The following is a 25,755-nucleotide window of genomic DNA, read 5'->3' on the forward strand; positions in this document are numbered from 1 at the left end:
ATTAGATCAAATAGAAATAAAGAAACTCGGCCGCCGTAGCCGAATGGGTTTGAATCTCTGTGCATGAAACGGCAAAATGATAAAAACATTTTTTTCTAATGGCGGTCGCCCCTCGGCGGCAATGGCAAACGTCCGTGTGTATTTCTGCCATGGAGGTGTATACAAGTTTCTTCCTTTCCTGTACTATAACAGCTTCTACAATAATCGTGGTAGGGAGCTCCCAGCCTTCTACCAGAGTTGCCTATTAGACAATGACCGGTTAAAATACACCTATCATAGTTCTTATATTCTCTCTGTTGAGTTTAAGCAGGCATTTTGAACAACTACTGCTAAGTTTCGGCAATGCCAATTTGCTTAAGGGGTTAGGGGTAGTCAGAGCTCCGAAAAAATGATGATTTTCAATAATTTTTTTTTGCTAGTCAATTGCTTTATTTTACAAAAATAAAAACATACCATTAATGCATCATGTTTCGACTTGACTTAAGCAAAATTTCAAAAAAAAAAAAATTAATAATTGTAAAAATTCTCGCTGTTTGTTCGTTGTTTGTTTGGGCCCGTTTCTCCAGAAGGCCCTTGCGGTGATCATTGCAAGTCCTTGGAGATTCATCTAAAATCAATCGGGCAAGAGAAATTAGTTTTATTAATAGATAATATTGTGTCTAATCTAAGCGGCTTCAGGAAATATTTTTGAGATTTCGTGAAAAAATCGGCAATTAATTGTTTAAAAAAAAAAATTTGAAAAAAAATCTTTCGATCAGACACGATTTTTTATGTTTTTCAAAAGCTGTGGTTTTTAAGTTACAGTGATCACCAGTTCCAAAACATAGTTTTGAGAAAATCGCATTTAAGGGGGTAGTATGGTTAATTCGGTGTAAAACAAGCATATTTTTCGAAATTTTTTTTGTCGACAAAGTTGATTTATTCAAAATTTTAAAATTACTTCATTATAAAGTCATATTTAAAGAATATTGTGTGAAATTTTCATTGATTTTTATGAAGAAATGAGTTGGTGGCAGCGAATCTTCGCGGACGTCTCATAAAAAAGTTTTATTGCGGTGTCCCTCAGAACTCATTACTGGATCAACTAAAATCAAAAAACCAAATTGATTTCATCAGCTAATAAAGTTTCGCAGGTAACAACGTCGAATTTTTTTTTTTTTTTTTTTTTTTTAAATTTTTTAAAGCGCTTTGAAGTCAAAACACCGATTTTTCATAAAAAAAACTTGAAAACTTTGTTGTTTTAAAATATGACAAAATTTAAAAAAAAAAAAAAACTCGACGTCATTACCTCGTGAATAAAGTAAAGAAACAAAAAAACCAAATTTGAAAAGAATCGGTGCAGTAGATATGAATCTACAGTGGACACCGACCGTAAAAAAGGCAAGTGTGAGAAAAACGCGTTTAAAGATTTGTGAAGATTTTTACAGCGTGAAATCCGGTTGGAGAGGTAGATACTTAATCCTTTGAGTCTTTGTCAATTTTACTCTAATGCACTTCAAACTTTCACACAATAATCTTAAGATGTTATAGAATAATTTAAAAAAAAAAATGAAAAAAAAAAAAATACCATACTACCCCCTTAAAGTTTTGCCACTTGCTCTCGAACGTTGCGGAGTTGTTGAATAACTCTAAAAGTATGAATTGGATTCACTTCAAATTTTCACACACTATTTTTAGGATATTATACTTTAAGAAAATGCAAAAAACAATCCAATTTTTTTTAAAACTCTGACTACCCCTAACCCCTTAATTCGCATGTTGCTAGGTTTTGCCATTTTGAATTTAGTGTTCTAATAGTTTCGCCATATATCAGTACATAATTTGCAGGGGGATATGGGCATGGCTATCAACGCTTTACCCGATTGAAAAGTTTGGGTTGTACCCTTTCTGGCAAGCTCATCTGCTTTGCAGTTTACTGCTATATTTCTATGACCTGGCACCCAAATGAGGTTTACATGGAAATACTAGGAGTATAAAACATTATATGACTGTTTTCGACGATTGTGTCTTTGACTCTAGCGCTTTTATTGCTGCCCGGCTGTCTGAATAAATAACGAGTTTCCTGGTGAATAATACTCTCGTTTTTATCTCTTAAGTCCTTTCATAATAGCAGTGACTTCCGCTTGAAATACACTACAGTGATTGCTTTATTTCCGGTTTTTCGGAGTAGGCCCATCCACCGATTTTATTGCCTAATTTTTAGTCATTTTCAATGTACAAATGAAAATATGGCAATTTGGCTAGACTACTGTATGTATGTAGTTCAAATGGAGTGAGAAGCTGTAGTATTCCAAAGGAGATCTGTAAAAAATAATTAAAAGGTTTTCAACAAAATTCACAAATAAAACGTTATTAATTATATGAACAAAACGTTAAGAAAATATTCCATATTAAATTGCTGGAAAAAATAGTGCAGAAATTTATGCTACGATATTAATTAACTTAGCTGTATGTATGTATGTATGTACTATATGCATGCACATTGGCTAGACTATAAATTTACATTCGCATATTGTTTTATGATATTTTTTATTACCTTTAATCGTAGGTGGAGCTTATCAATGACAACCTGTACGAATGGTATGCCCGTCTGCATATCATCGATCCAGACTCAAAGCTAGCGAAAGACATGACCGAAATGAACATTCCATTTATACTCCTGCATCTAGTTTTTCCCGATAACTTCCCATTTGCACCGCCATTTATGCGAGTCGTCGAGCCGCGCATCGAGAAGGGTTTCGTAATGGAAGGTGGAGCTATTTGCATGGAACTTCTGACGCCACGCGGCTGGGCGTCAGCGTACACTGTGGAGGCGGTGCTAATGCAATTTTCAGCGAGCTTAGTGAAGGGTCAAGGACGTATTGTGCGAAAGACCAAAAGTACAAAGGAATTTAGCAGGTGAGGTCCCAAAGTAGACAATAGTGCATATGCAACAAGTATTTATGTGCATACACGTGGCACATACTAATTTGTAGATTTACAATCGATCTCGGGTAGAAAGCAACCAAGAAAGACATGAACTAAATTAAATTTGACTTGAATAAATGTAGGAAATGACGGACACGACGAACAGACATAATAGGAGACAGAGCGCACAGTGTATGACCGGACTAACACGGACAACAATGTAACGCAACAAAAAGACCGAGATTACCATACCGCGAACATACCCAACGAAGACGTTGACGATACGACCGACAGGACAGATAGAACATTGTGAACAAAACCGCCATCAAGCGAGGAACGCACAGGAACAAATTGTCTAAGTTGAAGTAATAAAGAAATTGTTTAAATTAAATTAAGAACAAATTGTTTAATTCGGAATCCTACAAGTGGTATCAGAACCGGGATTCGGCCATAGTGAATTTAATAAGTGCAAAATACCGCATACTGGCTAATCACGCCACGTATACATACGTACACACATAACTGGAGTAGCGGCGAGTGCGTTAACGGGAACGATCGCAGCAGCAGCAGTGGTAACGGAACGGAGCAGAGAGCGACTGCTCAAGTGAGCGACGTTGTCAGAGCAGCAGCGAGACCAGAGCAGCGTAGGCGACAACGGCAGAAAAGGGTACCGCTAATAGTAGGGTAATATAAATGTATAAGGTGCAACTCATGTAAATATACATAAGTACATATTTAAATCTTCTATAGTATTATTTTAAAACATGGCGCTTATTCTGACTAAACTACAATATGTACAGATATGAAATATATATCAAAAGAAAGGTTTTGATGAGCATATTTCCGGAAAATTATAAAAATTAAAATTGGTTAATTTGTTCATGAAATACTTGCGTGTAAAGTTATCAAAATTTTCATATTGATGACAGCGATGTCTATGCAAAGCGAGACACACAAATATACGCATATATATGAGTACCATGATGGAAAGAATAATGAGATGGCGCCTATCGTGGTCCCGTTACTTTGCGCTCAACGAATTTGACAACTAGTTACGTGATTTTAGCTCCAGTATGGCCAGATTACCATACTTGTTTTAGCATTTTTTTGTTATTTTTATTAATATATTTTTTGTCTCGGAGTTTTAGTTCTTTCTTCGTGACATTTTTCTAGCTGTTCTAATTAAAATGTCATGTTTATAATTTTGTAAAATATACATTTTTTAATAATTATTCAAATAATTCACTCAGTTTTATTTAGCTTTACTTTTTTTTAATATCTGGTGGCATTGCCCGCGATTGCAGGTGTTGTTGGTGTTCTTCTGCTTTCGGCAGTCAAATCTCTCTCTCGCTACTGCAGTGTTGCCTAGTTTTGGATATAAAACGCACTAAAATGCCCGTTCAAAGAAAATAACCCAACAAATTTTTATTGAATTACTTAAAGAACTTTGTATGCGTGACAAATTGTCTTTAAAATGTGCGTTTTATTAAATAAATGTGTTATGCTTATGTATAATTTAATTTATGAGTTTTTTTTTAAGCGAGACTCTTTTGTTAAGGGAACGACTTTTTTGCTATATTTGAAGTTATGTAACTAGATAAGGTACTCTTTTTGTAAAAATGTCAGTATGGTTTCTTTAGTATTTTCTGGTATTTTCTTGTTTATTTTTACAATGAATATAACTCTTAATGTCCTATGTCTCACTAAGGATTGATGACCGGAAGAAACGATTACACCTCTATGGTTTTAATTCGCATTCAATAAATTCAAAAGCTTTTTAAAATGTGTAAAAAGGTTTTCAATCTTAAGAAGAGTTGAGAGTGGGGCATTTAATATTTTTGCATAACCTTAAATGGAGCCAAAAATTAAATTTGCACTTTCAAATTATCAAATTTTATAAGAGTAAAAAAATTTTCATTAGCATTAAAATCTTCTCAGAGTGGCCTTTTTTAAACTTCTTTTGTATAATAATACAGTTTTTTTTTAACCTAAAGTTTCGGTAGCTTTAAATTAAAAAAAAAGAAACAAACACGAAACTTCAAAATTTTCGCATTTTCGGTATAAAAAAGCACTAAATTTATTGCGAAGAGCAAATGGTTGGCAATACTGCACAACTCAGCAAACGTGACGTCACGTACGCTCTGATGGGCGCAATCTTCTTTCTATCATTCTTGTATGAGTACGTTTGCTTTGTTTAGTTCTCTTTCTAATGAGCACAGCATTGTATGGGCAAAGAACTCTTTAATTGTTTTGTTTTGTTCTCTTTACTAATAAATATGTATTCATGAGCATAGTCCCAACGGGTGCTGCGAACTTTTTTCAAAATTTGGTTGTGATGGCAATAATTGGTATGAATTGACAATTGACTTAAAATTTGTCAATTCACTTAAAACAACGGTAACAGTGCAAATTAAAAAGAGTTTTGGACAGACGCAAAATAGAATTTATTTTAAGAAAAAAGTACATCCATATTTAATTTTAAAATATGCCTAGAGGACGACCAAGAAGAGTTCGTAGAAAAGTTCCTACTTTAAGTGGAGGAATAGAGCAGGTAAGTAAGTGATAAATGTTTGAAACGTCACGTATTGGATATGATGGGTAGAAGCATCCACTTTTGTTTTCGTTCGTATATGGTACAATTGAACTACAATATATAAACGTATGTATGTATTTAAAAATTTTGTGTGCGTTTGATCCTTTTTGCAAAACTCAAAATTTGAAATAGTTTTAAAAAATGAGGAGAGAGAGACAAATTAGTTATTTATTTGATACTAATTCAAAGGTAAACTGTATTTGGGCTATTCTCAGACAAATTTTATAGTAATAGACGATGCCCAACGCCATTTAAAAGAACACTATTACCCATCAAATCAACGAACTTTTTGACACAGATATACATTTTTAAGTGTTTTTTTTTCTTTGTATTGTACTCTATGTGTACATGTATATTTTTATGTATGCAGCCATTATCAAATCATATATGAATATGAACTTTGAAAATTTTGTTTACCATTCTTCTTAAAATTTTTTAAAACGTAAAGATCTGTGAAAAAAAAAATGTCACATATGCTGTTTACCTTCCGTGGGAAAAAAGCCCAACCGATTTTCGGGGGTTACATACTAGTATTATATATTATTGAACGTTATTTTTTGAATTGTTAAGCGCTAAGTGAATTAATTTAACCCTTTCGCTACATCTTTTTATTGCGCCATCCAAAAAATCCAAATTTTTGTCTGAGTATTTATTTTAGGACCAATAACAATACAAATAAATTTTTTTTTTATTTTTTTGTTAAGTGCTTTTTTTTAATGTTGCCATATGGCAACAAATGTTTTATATGGTAAAGAAAAACAGTTTATTTTTGGTTTTTGCATAAAGGTTCGTACATTTATTAAAATTTGGTTTGACATCAAAATTTCAATTTATTTATAAATCAAGATTTCTAAACTAAAGTTCCAACAATGACAAAATATTTAAAATAAAAAAATCCATTCAATACTATAAATATACACGTACATGCATATTAAAAAGTGAACAAGGATATAAACTAAAAACATAAAATATTAGCTTAAAAAGTATTATAGAAAACTATAGCTATAAAAATTACTTAAAATAATACAAAGGAAAGAAGTATCTTACCAAGAATTTAGTCGCTGCAGTGATAATCCTTAAAGCAATCGCGATCTCTGTTGGGTAGACACAAGTGAACCGAACACTTTGAACATTTGTATCTGGAAAATCCTGAACATCCTTTTAATTTGCATCTGTTTTTTTTCTCAGTGTACTCCACCCAATGTTGATTTCCATCATATCGGACAGAAACTTATGGTGCTGTTTCATATCTCTTTCGAGAAGTTGATGGGCTGTCGATGTTTTCATTCAAAGAGACTTTTGGCCGTCCCCGTTTGCGAGAAAATGCATCCTTATTTGCTTGCGCTAGCAGACCATCAGCAATGTCGTTGCGGAACTCAAGCAGATCCATGTGTTTCTGCTTTTGGCCTTTATTATTACCCTCATGATCCTCCATGAGTGGTCAAATAATTGAAGTGTCCATTTTCTTGACCGTATCGATATTCTATACAATGAAAGAAGGAAGTATATTTTATCAACTCCTCCCATATTCTTGTTGTACACAGCCACAGTGTAGGGCTGAGTTATTTCAACTTTCGTCTTTTTTTCAACTAAAAATCTTTGCACATTTTTAAGCGGCTCTTCGCAATATATTGATTAAATCAATTGGACAACACCTCCATCAAGCCATCTTATGACATAAAGGTTGTCCTCCCTTTCGATGCGGTAATCAAAACTACCTCTACCTTCCTTTTTTAGTTCCTTTTCAGATTGCAAAGGCACTTTCCTACACCTATTTCCTCTAATTGTACCCGTAGCCCAAATACCTTTTTTCTGTAAGTACAGTATCAAATTAAGTGTAGCAAAATAGTTGTCAAAAAATAGCTTCAAGTTTTTGTTTTCGGGAATAGTTCTTGGGAGATGAACTACAATATCGGAGCAAAACCCTAGTTTTGGTCCAGAAATAAAGGTATTTTTTCCTTGATATATTTCAAAGTCATACAACATGTCATTTGAACTACATAGACAAAATAATTTAAATCCCCATTTTATTGGCTTTTTAGGCATGTATTGTCTAAGGACAGTCTCTCCTTTAAAAGGTACCATCATTTCATCCACACAAAGATTCTCTTCTTTGGGGATAGTATACAACTTTTTAGTAAAGATATTTATTAATGGACGAATCCTGAAAAGTTTGTCATTGCCTGGATCACTTGTTGTGAACTTCAAGTTGTTTCGCAAGGAATGAAATCTATTATTTATCATATTTTGACGAAATGCCGGAATATCTGTGGGCGCTGTCCAGTACATAGACAATCTGGGATAATCAATTGTCCCAATCATAACCTCCAAAGCAAGAAACTTAAAAAAATTTTCTTTCGTTAAGTTAAATGATCTAAATCTAAAAATGCAAAATACAAATTTCAGAGTGAAGTGCAATATGCCAGAAGGCTTTCTTTAAAAATGTTGTATTAATGATATATTATATAATGGGCGGTTATTACTTATTTTATTTCTGTTTAACCATTAAACTTAAATTTATGAAAATATGTAACAAAAAAGTTGATATTTTTTACAAGAGAGTGTTGACGGCCTTTTAAAGTTTACTGTTGCCATATGGCAACAATATCGCGAAAGGGTTAAAAATAATTTTGATTTAATTTTTAAAATTGAAGATTCGCTAGTGTTGCAAACTTATGCGAACATTTTTTAATAATTTGAATATAACGCCATAGCAGTACAGTGGGGTGATCTACAACGATTTATATACGGCAAACAATTGTTAAAGGGTGCAGCGAAGCTTTTCGTTCGAAGTCAGAGCGGCATAAGCAGTTGGGATTCACTAAAATCAGCACTGCGTAGAGAATTTGGCACAAATATTTCATCGATCGAGATACATCGTGCTCTTCGTAATCGTCGCCAGCGACAAGGAAAAGATCTTCGTGAATACCTGTACGCTATGATGGAGATTGGGAAACCGCTTAATTTAGATGAGTCCAGCTTAATCGAATATTTCATCGAAGGGATCCATGACACCAAAATCAACAAATCAAATTTATATCAGATGACATGTGTACAAGATCTAAAGGAGCAAATAAAGGTCTATGAGAAGGTGAGATCAAATAGGCCTTCGTCTTCAAACGCGAAACAGGCACAACTAACATCCATGGGAAAAGTTTCAACGAGTTCTGGTGCAATAAGTAAGCGTTGTTTTAATTGCGGTGACAGAACGCATTTTGTTCGGGACTATCCGCGCAAGCGTTTTATATGTTTTAAATGCGGCAATGAAGGTCATCGTCCTAGCGAATGCAAATATATAAAAAAAAGATTGTGTAACAAAAAGCGGTCTAATTTTTAAAGATATATGTTTTAGCACATCTAATCAAACGGTTTCGGCATTAATTGACACTGGTTCAGATTTATGTTGAATGCGTTACGACACATTGATGATGTTAAATTTAGATGTACAGTTGAACAGGGAGAGGCGGAAATTGGTAGGCATTGGTAATAGCACGCTAACAACAATCGGCAGCTTTACCATGCCCAAGCAAATAGACGGCGTTTCGTTAGATATAGCGTTCCACGTGACGAGAGAACGCGATTTAAGATACTCATGGGTAATAGGCAATGATGTCCTCAAACATGTTGGCCTATTTATAAGGGAAGAAGGTGCTCTATTTCGAGAAAAGTTAGACGAACATAGTGAAAGGAAACGTGGAGGCGGCCGACAGGTGATGGGAAGAGGGCGAGTCGAAGAAAGTCCAGATGACGGTGCAGCGGTGTGCAAGTCAGTGGCTGGTAATTGCGCAAGTGCGAGTAGTGGTGATTCGATCGCTGAAGATTTAGATACGTTTTACGCAGGTATGAAGGATGCGGCTAGGAAGCTGAGAGAGGGCCCTAACACGCAACCATTGGTGGATGAGCGTCCACGTAGGCATGCAGAGATGCGAGGTGAAGATGATCACAACCAGAGCGGCGCTGGGAGCGTCAAGTAGGTGCACCCGCAGAACAGGGTGGTACATGAGTGTAATGTGGTAGTAGAGGAGCCTGTCGAACGAGAACCAGCAAGCAACATCGTGTAGTTGAGAGAAGAGTTCGGAAACCTTTGTCTAATAGAGAAAATGGAGGAAGACGTACATCACGGGACGGATCTCTTGCATCTGGGTAAAGCAGAAGCAGAAACAGTGGAGAATTTAATAATGGCCTACAAGCCTGTGAAGAAAAGGATTTCACCGGTGGAGATGAAAATTTTGCTCACCGACGACAATCCAGTATACGAGCGACCAAGACGTATGTCTTATGCAGACCGGAAGATAGTGGATGATCAAGTAGCGGATTGGCTAGCGGAAGGCATTATTCAGGTCAGTAATTCAAACTACGCGTCGCCAGTTGTGCTTGTCGGCAAGAAAGATGGCACCAAACGTCTTTGTTGTGACTATCGTCGATTAAACGATAAAATTGTGCGTGACAATTTCCCAATGCCGATGATTGACGATGCTATCGAACAATTGCTAGGAGCTAATGTTTTTTCAACATTGGATCTTGCGAACGGATTTTTCCATGTCCCAGTAGAAGTAAGTTCAAGGAAGTATATCTCTTTCGTCACTCATAATGGTCAATATGAGTTCCTATACGTGCCGTTTGGAATATCTAACTCCCCCGCAGTTTTCTCAAGGTTCGTCTTTGCGGTATTTAAAGATCTGATTCAAAATGGAACGGTGATAGCTTATATGGACGACCTGATAATTCCCTCGAAGGATGAACTAGAAGGGATCAAGAAGCTGATGTTGGTGTTAAAAAGGTCAGAAGCAAGTGGCCTGCAAGTCAAGTGGAACAAGTGTCAGTTCCTGAGAAGAAGGGTAGAGTTTCTCGAGTATATCATCGCTAACAATACAATTCAACCTTCGGATGCAAAGACAAACGCAATTAAAAACTTTCCTTTGCCCAACTAAGCGGTTACGGAAGTACATACTGATGCCAGTAGTTTGGGGTACGGGGCGGTTCTACTGCAGAAAGACTACGATGACCAGGAGTTCCACCCGATTCAATACATGAGCCGTAAGACAAAGCCGACCGATCATTCGTACGAGTTGGAGGTACTGGCAGTCATCGAGGCACTGAAGAAATGGAGAGTCTACCTGCTGGGTATAAGGTTCAAGATACTCACTGACTGTAACGCTTTCACCATGACTATGACTATGAAGAAAAGGGACGTTCCACTTAGAGTTTCACGTTGGGCGATGTTTCTACAGGATTTCAATTACGAAATTGAGCACCGTAGCGGCACGAAGATGCGACATGTTGACGCTCTCATGCTTAATTTTAGAAGATTCATTGCGACACCGGTTAAAGCAGGCACAACAACAGGATGACTGGATACGGGCTGTTCGTAGAGTACTGGAAAGGGACGACTACGAAGATTTCTATTTAAAACAAGAGGTTTTGTATAAAGACCCACTGAAGGAGCTCATAGTCGTACCGTCGGCAATAGAAGAAAAGATCATCAAAGTGGCGCATAGGCAAGGTCATTTCTCAGTTAAGAGGACGCAAGATGCGGTGGAGAGATCATACTATATACCACAACTCAATAGTAAGGTTGCCAAAGTAGTAAAAGGTTGCGTAGAATGTTTAGTGACCAATTCCAAGGCTGGGAAAAAGAGGGATACTTGAACCCGGTAAATAAACAAAACAAGCCGCTAGGAACATTTCATATCGAATATGTGGGTCCGATGGAACCTACTAAAAAGGCATATAATTATATTTTAGTAGTAATAGACGCTTTCTCGAAGTTTGTTTGGCTCTATCCAACAAGGAACACAGACGCAGAGGCCGTCGTCGAACGATTGCAGAAGCAGTCAGCAGTTTTCGGGAACCCGAAGCGAATAATCACGGACAGAGGTTCCGCTTTTACCTCAAATCATTTTAAGAGCTACTGCGAGAGCGAGCAAATCGAACATCTGCTGATAGCAACCGGAGTGCCACGCGGGAATGGACAGGTCGAGCGAATACATCGAGTGGTGGTGCCAATGATAGCAAAGCTGTGTCTGGAGAACCCTGGAAAATGATATACGCAGGTAAATCGCGTTCAGCGATTCCTCAACAGCACCCCAGCGCGCAGCACTAAATCATCGCTGTTTAAGATATTGACAGGTCTAGAGATGCGAGTCGTGGGCATTCCGCAAATGCAAGAATTATTGGATAACGAGGCTATCGTCGAAATGGATGCAGAGAGAGAATTAGTGCGTCGTCAAGCCCGGGAGAACATTGTCGTTATTCAAGAAGAAAATCGACGAACTTTCAACGCAAACCGAAGAACAGAACCCGAATATGCCAGCGATGAGCTAGTAGCCATTAAGCGAACGCAGTATGGAGTGGGACTAAAGTTAAATCCGAAATATCTGGGTCCATATAAAATCGTGAAGAAGATGAGACGTGGGCGATACACTGTGGAAAAGATTGGCGATCACGAAGGTCCAAGTCGAACCACGACAGTGGCTGAGTTCATGAAAAGATGGGATCCCTCATTCGGGCCGAATGAGCGCGCAGGTTGGCCGAATGTAGGAAATGACGGACACGACGAACAGACATAATGGGAGACAGAGCGCACAGTGTATGACCGGACTAATACGGACGACAATGTAACGCAACAAAAATACCGAGATTACCATACCGCGAACATACCCAACGAAGACGTTGACGATACGACCGACAGGACAGATAGAACATTGTGAACAAAACCGCCATCAAGCGAGGAACGCACAGGAACAAATTGTCTAAGTTGAAGTAATAAAGAAGTTGTCTAAATTAAAGTAAGAACAAATTGTTTAACTTGGAATCCTACATAAATATTTAGTAGTAATATTAGATATTAGGCGAAGTTCTGAATTTTTTGCATTAAGTGGGGCATTACGCTTCGAAGAAAGTTCTGGGGCAGTTTTACATACTTATGTTTGATGAAGTCAACTGTATATTACAGCGGTCCTGAGTAAAGGTGAAGAAAGAGAAAATTACATGCACTCTGCAGGACTACTACTACCTACTACCGAGGTGAAAAGTCGAAGCAGACGGCCAAGCAAATTTGAGCTGTTTATGAACCGAATACAGTATCGAATGCATTTGTGGTCGTCGTCGTCCATTTGTGGAACAACATCAAGACACACGCCACAAATAGGAGGAGGAGCTCGGCCAAACACCCAAAAAGGGTGTACGCGCCAATTATATATATATAATATATATAGAATAGTCTTGTCATAAATTCTGTGACAAATTTTACAATCCATACTTCTTACGCGATTTTGGCCGAGTTTAACAAAGCGTGCCAGACGTTTCTTTCTCGTGCTAACCGGCGCCAGTTGGACACACCAAGTGAAGTGAAGTCCTTCTCCACCTGATCTTTCCAATGCAAAGGAGGTCTTCCTCTTCCTCTGCTACCACCAGCTGGTACCGCATCCAATACTTTCAGAGCCGGAGCGTGTGTATCCATTCGGACGACATGACCTAGCCAACGTAGCCGCTGGATCTTTATTCGCTGCACTATGTCTATGTCGTCGTAAAGCTCATACAGCTCATCGTTCCATCACCTGCGATATTCGCCGATATTGGACGTGCGAAGGTCCAAAAATCTTGCGCAGAATCTTTCTCTCAAACACTCCAAGCGTCGCTTCATCGGTTGTTGTCATCGCCCACGCTTTTGCGCCATACGTTAGGACGGGCATGATGAGAGCCTTGTAGAGTGGTAGTTTTGTTCGTCGAGAGAGGACTTTACTGCTCAGTTGCCTACTTAGTCCAAAGTAGCACTTGTTGGCAAGAGAGATTCTGTGTTGGATTTCAAGGCTGACATTGTTATCGGTGTTAATGCTGGTTCCTAAATAAACGAAGTCTTTTACAACCTCAAAATTATAACAGTGACGTGGGTGCCGATACGCGAGCGCGCCGACTGTTTGTTTGAAGACAGGAGGTACTTCGTTTTGTCCTCGTTCACCACCAGACCCATTCGCTTTGCCTCTTTATCCAGTTTGGAGAAGGCAGAACTAACAACGTTATTAATGCATACGGCGAGAACAAATTCGCAGAAAAAAGTTGCGTTGTTTTCGATTTTGTTCATGTGCATTGTCTACTCATAAATTATACTCAGTTTCAGCAAATTTCGGTTGTTAACAATGGAGAGGAGATCTAAGGAAAATAGCATTGCAGAGACTTCATTACATAAATGTGGTAAAAGTAAAATTTCGATTTAGGAATTGCTGAAAGAACTTAATATTTCGCGAATATTTGTTTACTGCCCAATCAATCGTTTTTCCCAAACGTCTGAACTGACAGACAGAAAAAGAAGTGGTCATCCTCGCGTAGTGCGAACCAGCCATAAAAGCTGTTCGAAAAAGAATTCGCAGAAATTGTTGAAGAAGCTCTTACTAAGCAAAGCGCCAAAATCTATACTAAAACTTCTAAAGACGCAAAAAATCTTGTTCCAAGGGCCAAACGGTGGGCAGCGTGGCCACCATCCCGCCTCTATAATGTTTTGGGCGGAGAGTGTCTTGTAAAGGCGTTACATCTCTTAATTTGTGCGAAAAAGGGGTTAACACCGGGTAAAAAATGTACCAGAAGGTATGTCTTAGAAGGCATTTTGAACCAGTTGAGCAGTATTCTCTGGAATAGAGAGCGTTGGATTTGCCAATAAGATTCCCCTCCAGCCCATAAGGCAAAACCTATGGCTAAAAAACAATATTCCCAGGATCATAGCCGCAGCAGATTGACCGTCTGGAAGTGCAGATTTGAATCCATTGGATTACAGTTTGTGGTCAAAATTGGAGAGCATCACAGAAATTTGGAGAATCTCAAACAATCTTTGGTTCGAGCATGACGTCAATATCCATAAAAATCGTTCGTGCTGCAATAGCTGAATGGCGGCGTAGTCGGTTGTAGACTTGTGTAAAAGCAAATGATGACCATTTCGAATGAAAATTAAATATATTTTTTTTAATATTAACGTGATTAAATAAAACTAACTTCATTAAAAGAAGTATTACAATTTCATATCTGTAAGGAAATTAACTTGTAAAAAAACTTATGGCAGGATTAAGTATATCCATTATAGGGCAATAAAATTACAAAAATTACCTATATTTTATTAAATTATTATTATTATATTGGAAATACTTTACTATTACTATAAATATTGTATGTGTGTCCAAGTAATGAAATCTTTTTTTTTTTTTGTTGCCCTTTATCCTTGTAATTATCATTACATTAGAAAATAGTCGAATAAACCCAGATTAATACAACAGCTGATATTTTGCTTTATTCTTATAAAAAAAGTAATTATGTAGTTTTATCTACTCGAACGGTTTTAATTAATTGCGAATGCTTATTTCTGATTTTTCCACAGACGCACCGCGGAGGAAGCGTTTCGATCATTGGTAAAAACCCACGAAAAATACGGGTGGGTGACACCGGCACTCGCTGACGGCTGAATTGCCCATGGATGTATACTCGTACAACACTCACCTGTATACACTCAAAACGTTAGTATTAACATTCAAATTAAGCTGTCACCACAAATAAAAGCACGAACACACAAAACTATGTGAGATTCTGGTCTAACAATAATGAGCAAAAATATACTCGTAATTAAGTGAATTCCATATATAATATATATATGTATGTATGAGAACCACATAATACAGTATGGGTGTATGTTTAAAAATCTGTAAAATCCATATTAGATTCCTTAACGTTTTTGTTAAAGAACTGCCACAAGATAATAATTTTTTATTATGTGATTTGTATTAATAGTCGCGTTCGATAACACAAACATTTGTAATAGTTATTCCTAATTTTTTCAAGTAAAAAAATTATCCATCGTTCATAAATTGAGAGAACAAAGTGACAGTTCCATGAACGAGAAACGTTCACTTTCTGCTGAAGCAATTTTAGCCAACCGAAAATTGTCCATCACCAAAATATACGGTCTGAAAGCATATGATGGAACTTTTTGTAAACAAAAAAATTGTGACATGAAATTAACAAAATTGTGCCATTAAACGACAAAACAAAAAAAACCTCATAGATAACACGAAAAAGTTGGTCTGTTGTGTCTTTCTATCAGTTTTTGCAAGAGATGGCAAATTTTCCGTTCGAAGTGGGATTACGAAGATTTTTTTTTTGTTGCCTTTATCCTTATAAATATCTTTACATTAGAAACTAGTCGAATAAACCCGGATTAAAACCTGGATGTGGGGTTTACACCGGAAAATTTGTCATCACTTGCAAAAATCGGTAGAAAGACACAACATACCAACTTTTTCGTGTTATCTATGAGGTTTTTTTTGTTTTGTCGTTTAATTGTACAATTTTGTTAAATTCATGTCACAATTTTTTTGTTTACAAAAGTTCCATCATATGCTTTCAGATCATATATTGTGGTGATGGACAATTTTCGGTTGGCTAAAATTGCTTCAGTAGAAAGATATATCAGACCAACTTTTTCGTGCTATCCAAATTTTCCGTTCGTAACCCCACATCTACAGCCAGGTCAACCTAACTTAACCTAACCCCACATCTACTCCTTCTACCATTGTACAGATCCATAAGTAAAAACACTCTCTGTCGGTCGTAAACAAATCCCCACAACTTTTTTTTTTTTTTTTTTTTTATTATTCCTACATTAATCAAACATCTGTCATACTGACATCTAGTACATTTTTTGACAATTAGTTAGGAAAATTATTAAATATATTTCATCATGGCCAGTGCCAAGACGAATACAGCGAGATATACTGAGATCACCGGATTCCAAAACGCTCTTTTATGTATCAAGGTTGCATAAAGAATTTCAAAATCTCATAGAAAATCGTATCAAAAAGTATAAAAAATGTACAAATTTTGATATTTCTTAATAAAAAAGCATTTTTAAAGCTAAGAAGTATATTAAAAATATTTCTTATTGGAAATTTTCCGAGTCAAAGATATTTTGTATCGTTTTTTTTTTTTTTGTCAATATTCAATAACCGTAAAAATTCTATTCCATACCATAAAAATTCTAATTTGGCATAGCCACCCCGCCAATACGCTCAAGCGTACCAAGCACTCCTAGTATTACACACGTAGGCGCCTGCAAACTCACATCTAGGGTGCCTGCCAAAAAAAGTAGGAGGAAGAAGAGTATTTTTACTTGTATTTCTGTATAATGCCTTCATCTGTCAAATTCCTGTTTTAACTTTGTCCTGTTTTCTCATGTGGGCAGCTTGCTGTCTTAAAACCACATAAAACAAATCGGATCGCTGTATTCGAACATGCAAATGGCGCGGTGACTACTAATATAAATGACAGCTGATATTGGTAAGAATTTCGGTAAGGCAGATTTGTTTGAACAGTGAATTTTGCGGTCTCTGCCTGATGTTTTCGTATTAACTTTTCTAATATATAAGTAATCTATACAAGGTTAAATACAATGGGCTTTTTAGCCTGAGTGTTTTAGGGTGCTCCTTGGCTCGACATTTTCAAATTTCAATCTATACAAGGTGTAGATGTGGGATTAACTTTCTTGCTTTTTCTTCTCAGTATCAGAGATTTTTCGTTCGTGCACTAGATTTGGATTGATGGCTGGTGATGGCTAATTTTGTTATCGAACACAACTATTGTAAGATATATTTCAAAAACCAAAAAGGCATTAATACAGGGTGTTGCATCTACACTTGACATATGAGATCTTTGAATGACTTTGCTCGACTTGTTTCTTCCACAGCCTGTGCAGCACAATTCTACACGTAGAGCGGGTGTAGAACGAGCAGAAATTATAATATTTTATTTTGCAAATAACTCTTTGAATATCTTAACCCAGCGTGCGTACCGTCGACACACATTTCACTCTCAGCAAAACGAAATTGTCTGTTCTGTGTCACTGAAAATCTTTTAATCGCGCATTTAAATTGTATTATATCAAATAACAGGAGGAATTCGAAATTGATGCATTTTCACTAAATTATTGATAGTTATCATGTGTCAAGTGTAGATGGAACACTCTGTACTGTGATTCAATTTCTGTATCTGCAGTTTTAGTAACTGTTATTTCATAATTATTATTTGATTTAATTCAGACATAGATCAGTACTTTTATAAGGAACCATAAATGAAATAAATTATAAGTATAAAATAATAGCGAAATAAAGTCATTTTCAGCAATTCGCTAATTCACAAGTTAACCAAAAACCCTCCAGCAACATCTTTAAACATGCAATTAGGATCCAAATTAAAAATATCAATGCTACTCGAACTTATCGAGAAAATAGAAGTCGCTATAACCTCAACTTCACAGTAGTGGACGCTTAAATTCTGTACGGATCCGTTCTATATTTTTGCATTAATTTCAAGATTTAATTTACAATGCAGTTACATAAAGCCAAGCAATGGAGCGCGTATCGATCAAAATAAAGATTTTCATCAATCAAAACCATTTTTTATTTTATTTTATTTATTAAAAATGTTATTCAAACAGCAAAATTGGATGATTCATTTTGCGCCACCGTGTATAAGCTATTGCCGCATTTGCACCTTAGATAAACCTATGTTGTTAAAAAATTTGTGTACCAAACTTATAAAAATGCTGAACCATCTTTTTCTTTATTTTCCTAGATTTATTGTTTATAAATTAAGGAAACGAAGCTGTGTTATAAGATTTGGAAAGAAATTGTGTGTATATTTTGTAATTTAGTAGGTACTGAGTTTTAATACCAAAAAATTACTTTGTCATATGCAGAATAAGTTATTTATAATGGTTCCAAAGGTTAGAATAATTTATTTATAATGGTTCCAAAAACTATTAGTGCGTAATCACTTATTAATTATGTACACCTTAGAAATATTAATATATGAATTTAAAGCCCACATGCTTGCGAATAGCAAATGCAAATTGGACATTGGACCGTACAGGCAAATGAACTACAAAATGGTTTGATTGGATCCTTTTGCATCTTGTAATGGTAACGCTCGCTATGATTATTTGTACGTTAGAACTTCTTTGTCGTTTAAATATGTATGTATGTATGTACGTATTTGAAACTATGCTCCAATAGTTTATCTAAATCTATTCCTCATCGAAAGTTTACCAAATTGTTTACTTGCTCCGAACTATTAACATACCTACCTACATACATACCCATGTAAGTAAACATTGTTCAGTATTGTATGTATTTTGAGTAATTTTTAAATGAAAATACATATGTTTGAATAACTTAATAAACCTCTATGTGTAACAAATAAAATTGGTGTTCTTACTAAAATTTTAATTTTTCAATAATTGCACATACAGTCAGACTCACTCCTCACTTGATACAGATATGATTTTTTTGTAAAGTGCCCTATATTTCCGAATATTTTGCTTTATTTCATTCTAATCATATAATATAAAAAGAAGTGTCCACTAGTTTCAATGTAATGCAAAAAAGAGGTTGTCTGTAAAGTCGGTTTACTGACGATAGTTTAACGTGACAACATCATAAGAAAATATTGATGGAATGGTTGCAATTTTCAAAACAAAATGTTAAATTTAATTAGTAATGATAACATTAAAACAACAGGTATTATTAACAAACTTGGTTTTATTTTAAATTCTTCAAGTAAATCAAATTAATAATAATCAATAAGAAGGCATATGCAAATACAAATACGTGAATTTATATATGTACATATGCGCATATACATACATATATACGCTCACTTAAGTAGGAGAGAGCAGATGTCGAACGTTGCCGTTCGTTTGCTTTGTTTGCTTTGTCGTTCGTTCCGCGCTTTCGCTTGCAGTTCATTCAAGGTAACGACAATGAGCAAGGTAACGACAAATGAGCAAGGTAACGACACATTTTTTCGTGCGTGCAGCCGGCTAAATCGAATTATAAGACGTTATCACGTCAAAAAAAAACACATACAGAGAATTCACGCCGCAAAAAGGTGGTTATATATAAACTGGGGAAATAAGAAACAGCAAATTTACAATAATAAACGACGAATAAAATAAGGTGGAGAAATGATAAACGGCAAATTTACAAGAATAAAACATAACGACCAATAACTTAAATAAGTAATTAAATAAGCGAAAATTAAATAAGCGGGACTCCGCAACAAAAGGCAATATTAAATGTTATGTACGGGACCGCGTACTTCGATATAAAAGCTTAAGTTAATTTTGGCGTATTTCACAAAAGGAATGTCGCATCGTAAAATAGTTGAAATTGTACATTTAAGTTGATTCAGTTTAGCACGCTTTATGCATGAAAATCGTGTGGTAAATAAAGGACGACAGGCTTCAAATAAAACTTTCACAAAGATATGGTCTCAGTGGTTAGTGCGTCAGGTGTCGAAAAATCCAGCAATAATCGCTCCAAAGTTAACTAAAAACGCCAAAAAGGATTTCGGTAACACTTGCCAACCAGAAACTGTTCGAAAAATACTGAGGGAAGCAAATGTAAATGGTAGAATGGCCCGTAACAAACGTTTCGTAAGTGAAAAAATAGAAGTTAGAGATTGCAGTTTGTGCGTGACCATCTAAATAGAACCCCCGTAATTTGGGGGACCATACTTTTTGCGGGCCCTGTGTTTCGCCTAGAAAATACGAGAAAATATAATATAACTAATTTAGACCCGATGGCAGACCTTTTATATGGCGCGAGGCCAATACCGAGCTCAAACCGCTAAATTTGTGAGCTACTATAAAACACGGTGCTGGCAACGTTATGATTTGGGAATTTGACATTCATCGAAGAACAATGAACAAATATGTTTATTTAAAACTTTTATAAGAAAATTTGTTTTAAAGCGCTAGAAAATTACAAACTGAAGAAGACTTACGGTTTTATCAAGATAATGACCCTAAACACAAGTCATAAATAATACAAACATACAGAATTTGATTGAAAAGTAATGAGCCTTCCCGCGCGGACCGTCTGTCAAGCGATCAACCGAATCGGCTGGTGAGAGAAAATGATCGTTGGGCCTTCCCCTTCCACTAGAAACCGGTCCCAGTTCGCTGGCAACAGCGGTGCAGTCAACATCGCTTCGCGCGTAAAAGCTGTTTTAAAAGTGTGTTAGGATTTTACAGTGGCGAAAATGCAGCGATCGTTGGAGCAACGTTACTCGATCAAATTTTGCGTAAAGCTAAACAAAACGAGAACCGAAATCATTGGGCTACTCAAGGATCCTTACGGGGACCAATCTCTGTCCAGCGCCCAGGTAAAACGGTGGCACAAGTCGTTCAAGGAAGGCGCGGGTTCGGCCCGACCTCGTCAACAATTGGACCCTTCATCACGACAATGCGCCGGCGCACACCGCCTTCCTCTGCACCTCTGCATTGGCCAAGATTGGGGCTCCGGTGCTTCCCACCCTCCCTACAGCCCAGACCTGTCCCCTCCGGACTTCTTCTTGTTCCCTCGCCTGAAAAGAAAGCTGAGGGGGAGGCGTTTCGACTGTATAAGCCAAAAGGTTTAATAAAACTGCTTAAAAAAATAAGGCTCATTACTTTTCAATCAAACCCTGTAGTTAATATAAGTATTTATATAAAGTTTCCCCACTTTGTTGTAACTCCTGCACAATCACCCAATTTGGTCCAGAATACACAAAAAAAAGAGGTGGTCTGTAAAGTCGGTTTACTGACGATAGTTTAACGTGATAACGTCATACGAAAATACTGATTGAATGGTTGCATTTTTCAAAAGAAAATTTTAATTTTATTTGTTTGATAGATATTTTGTATGGATATAGCGAATGAGTTAACATTAACATAACATAATATACTTTAACATAACACAACATAACACAACATAACATAACATAACATAACATAACATAACATAACATAACATAACATAACATAACATAACTTAACATAACATAACATAACATAACAAATTACCACGTATTAAAGCACTTATCAACAGCTTTCATTTGATACCCATATTGTACATACACAACCAAAGGTTACCCGGGTCCACGTTTTGATTTATATCTCGAGACCACAGTCACGGAGCGGCATGGAAAATACTCTGTACTAAAGCATTCACCAACAGCTTTCATTTGATACCCATATTGTACATGCACATCCGAAGGTTACCCGGGTCAACGTTTTGACCTATATCTCAAGACCCTATCTACCAATAGGTATTCAAACTATACGGAAATCATCTTCAATACCTACTTAACAATGTGTGTAAGTTTGGTTTAATTCGGTTCAAAGACACGGCGGGTCCACGTTTTGGCATATATTTCGAGACCCTAGTCATCAATAGGTATGAAAATTACCCCGTATTAAAGCACTTATCAACAGCTTTCATTTGATATCCATATTGTATAAACACATTCTAGGGTCCACGTTTTGGTCCCTATCTCGAGACCCTAGTCACGGAGCGGATGGAAATACTCTGAACTAAAGAATTCACCAACAGCTTCCATTTGATACCCATATTGTACATACACATCCGAAGGTTACCCGGGTCCACGTTTTGACCTATATCTCGAGACCCTGTCTACCAATAGGTATCCAAACTATACGGAAACCATCTTCAATACCTCCTTAACAATGTGTGGAAGTTTGGTTTAATTCGGTTCAAAGACACGGCGGGTCCACGTTTTGGCATATATTTCCAGACCCTAGTCATCAATAGGTATGAAAATTACCCCCTATTAAAGCACTTATCAACAGCTTTCATTTGATATCCATATTGTACAAACACATTCTAGGGTCCACGTTTTGGTCCCTATCTCGAGATCCTAGTCACGGAGCGGATGGAAAAACTCTGAACTAAAGAATTCACCAACAGCTTCCATTTGATACCCATATCGTACATACACATCCGAAGGTTACCCGGGTCCACGTTTTGACCTATATCTCGAGACCATATCTACCAATAGGTACCCAAACTATACGGAAACCATCTTCAATACCTCCTTAACAATGTGTGGAAGTTTGGTTTAATTCGGTGCAAAGACACGGCGGGTCCACGTTTTGGCATATATTTCCAGACCCTAGTCATCAATAGGTATGAAAATTACCCCGTATTAAAGCACTTATCAACAGCTTTCATTTGATACCCATATTGTACATACACATCCGAAGGTTACCCGGATCCACGTTTTGACCTATATCTCGAGCCCTATTTCCAAAATAAAATATAATCCATGTTACTCGTGATGTAGCTTTCGAATGGTGAAAGAATTTTTAAAATCGGTCCAGTAGTTTTTGAGCCTATTCATTACAACCAAACAAACAAAGTTTTCCTCTTTATAATATTAATATAGTATAGATATGGTAAATATTACCATACATTTTTTCCTTCATATATAATAAAAAAATAATAATAATAACATTAAAACAACAGGTATTATTAACAAACTTGGTTTTATTTGGTGAATCAAATTAATAATAATCAATAAGAAGGCATATGCAAATACAAATACGTGAATTTATATATGTACATATGCGCATATACATACATATGTATATACGCTCACTTAAGTAGGGCAAGATGTCGAACGTTGCCGTTCGTTTGCTTTGTTTGCTTTGTCGTTCGTTCCGCGCTTTCGCTTGCAGTTCATTCAATGCAATGAGCAAGGTAACTACATATGAGCAAGGTAACACTAATATGAGCAAGGTAACACTAATGAGCAAGGTAACACTAAAGAGCAAGGTAACACTAATATGAGTAAGGTAACTACATATGAGCAAGGTAACGACACATTTTTTCGTGCGTGCAGCCTGTTAAATCGAATTATAAGACGTTATCACGTCAAAAATTGGTTGATTCCATGCCACCTGGACTTGAAGCTATAATTGATAATAAAGGATACCCAACTAAGTACTAAATACCTTAAAATTTTAAGATTTAGAAATAAATAGCTCCTCTTTTTTAACTGTATCATTTAAGCTGAGGCGTGAATTCTATGCATGTTTTTTGCATTACAATGAAATGAGTGGACACTTTTTTGTATTTCATGTTGAGAAATGAAATAAAACAAATTAAGTATATTAAAATATTTGTATAGTCCGTTTTTCCATAAGATTATGAAAAAAATCGTACCTGCATCAAATAAGGTGTGTGTAACAAGATCTCGAAAACAGCAAGGAAAAAACTGAAAGAAGAATTTCCATGCCAACACTGGAGCAACTAGGCAATCGAAAGCAGCATGCGGTCCGGATATATGTAAGTATATGCGACGGGAACATACATATTTATATATAGAAATGCAGGTGAAGTAATTTTCCAAAATTGTATTTAATTATAACGAAATACTTCCAAGCCTTTTAAATCGCTCTAGGTAGGTGAGTTTTCCCCGGTTTTCTCCGATAGTCAAGCCGCGATGCCATGGTGCAGAACGAAATTAGTAAACTCCTGTAAATAAGAGAATCTCTTGAGTGTGCAGGTAACATTTCTCTGATCTGGGTTCCAGGTATTCCCATAGAGGGAAATGAAATTGCAGATGAGCTTGCCAGGAAGGGGGCTAAATTGGCTTCAGAGACCTCCTACCCGGTCATCGGCATCCCCTTGACAGTCGTTAAAGGGGAACTGCACAAATTAAGATGGAGCTCCATTTCTTCATGTGCTATGTCGAAAACCCTTTGGCCCCAATACGATATACGAAGCACTCAGAAAGTTCTTTGGACTCCTCGCAATTCAATTTCCAAACCCGTAGCTGGGTTTACCGGTCACTGGACGATCGGCACACACGCGGAAAAACTAGGGTTACCATTTAACTCCCATTGCAGAAGCTGTGGGAACCTTTCAGAGAAGGAGACTATAGAGCATTTTCTCTGTAAATGTCCGGGTTTGGCAGCTAGAAGACTAAGGTCACTAGGAGCTCCTTTCTTCGACAGACTGTGGCAGTGCGCCAACCTAAATCTAATCAATCTTCTCCATTATATCAACAGCTCTGGTTGGCTGTAGATATCTGCCTGTTGGAGGTCTCATAATGGTATCAAAACGGCGCTTTAGTAGCACTTGAGGAGTGCCAGGTGCACTTCAACCATTTCACCTACCTAAATCGCTCTCCTTCTGAAAAAATTAAAAAAGAATACGTCTGGGATGGAAGTCAAGCATGCCTTGATAATACTAGCATCATTTGACAAGTCCGTGCAAAAATAAAAACTACTTAATTATTTGGGATAAACCTTTTTTCGAGATATTCTCCTTTTAGGCTTATACACTTCGTTCAACGCTTTCTAGTTTGTTGATTTCTACCGAATATTAGAATTTGTCTAAGACTGAAAAATAACTATTCGTTTCTGCAATCACCTCCTCGTTTGACTAGAATCTTTTTCCCGCCAACCATTTCTTGGAGAACAAATAGTAGTACGAGGGATCGGAGTGAGCCAAATTTAGAGAATAGGGGGTTGTGAACAAGTTGAGACCCTGTTTCCATTAATTTTGCGAGCACAACTGAGGTGTGAAATTCCATAAAAAAACTTTTTTTCGCCTGCAGCGGCCGCCTTGTACGCCTTGATAAAAATAGTTTATATTAATCTTGTAATAAAGTGAACGTACAACTTTCTAAATTTAAAACCTAATTCCAAACTAAAGTTTTTTCCAATAACAGTTGTTATTTTGAATAGCCCGCTCTTTCGGTAGATGTCACTTTTGAAGCTGTAATTTTTTGATATTTGACAAGTAGATACTAGTGATGTGAAAAATAAAACCCGTGCACGACGCTCTAGAACAGCCGAAAATATTGCTGTTGTAAACGAAAGTGTCGTCGCTCTTTGGAATTAGGCATTCCACAAAAGTCATTAGACCGTATTTTGCATAAAGATTTGGGTCTTAAGGCTTATAAAGTCCTGTTAACCCAAGAACTCAAGCCGGCCGATCATCAACAACGTCGTGCCTTTGCTGATTGGGTCGATGAAATGCATGAAAATGATCCGGAATTCCATCGAAAAATTATCCTGAGTGATGAGGCCCATTTCCACCTCGGTGACTTCGTCAACAAGCACAAATGTCGGATCTGGGGCTCAGAAAATCCAAGAGTTATTGTTGAAAAGCCTCTCTATCCTCAACGAGTGACTGGTTGGTGCGGTTTATGGTGCGGTGGAGTCATTGGACCTTACTTTTTCGAAAATGAAGCTGGAGCAACAGTTACGGTGCATGGATTGCGCTGTCGAGAGATGATTAACGATTTTTATTTTTCTGGACAACGTTTATTTTCAACAAGACGGCGCTACGTGCCACACAAGCCACGAAACCATTGATCTTTTACGGGAATAACACCTCTTATTGGAAAACCTTTTAGCTTTTTGGATT

The 25,755-nt window shown here is 36.7% G+C and overlaps 1 protein-coding gene across 4 annotated transcripts in view; it reads left to right on the forward strand.

The window, feature by feature from the left end:
* LOC128863805 (ubiquitin-conjugating enzyme E2Q-like protein 1) overlaps positions 1–18,738 on the forward strand; it is a 66,170-nt gene extending 47,432 nt beyond the window's left edge. For 2 of the 4 annotated variants that reach the window (XM_054103159.1, XM_054103160.1), the window contains 2 exons: positions 2,549–2,898; positions 4,212–4,394. In XM_054103159.1, coding sequence (XP_053959134.1) covers positions 2,549–2,898; positions 4,212–4,320 — 459 coding nt within the window. In that variant the 3' untranslated portion in view covers positions 4,321–4,394. Of the gene's footprint in view, positions 1–2,548; positions 2,899–4,211; positions 4,395–14,864 lie in introns of those variants that run through there. The other 2 variants (XR_008454628.1, XM_054103161.1) reach the window with 2 other exon arrangements.
* Positions 18,739–25,755: the final 7,017 nt, after the last annotated feature.

The sequence above is a fragment of the Anastrepha ludens genome, chromosome 5 (genome assembly GCF_028408465.1).
Source record: "Anastrepha ludens isolate Willacy chromosome 5, idAnaLude1.1, whole genome shotgun sequence".
Taxonomy (NCBI): domain Eukaryota; kingdom Metazoa; phylum Arthropoda; class Insecta; order Diptera; family Tephritidae; genus Anastrepha; species Anastrepha ludens.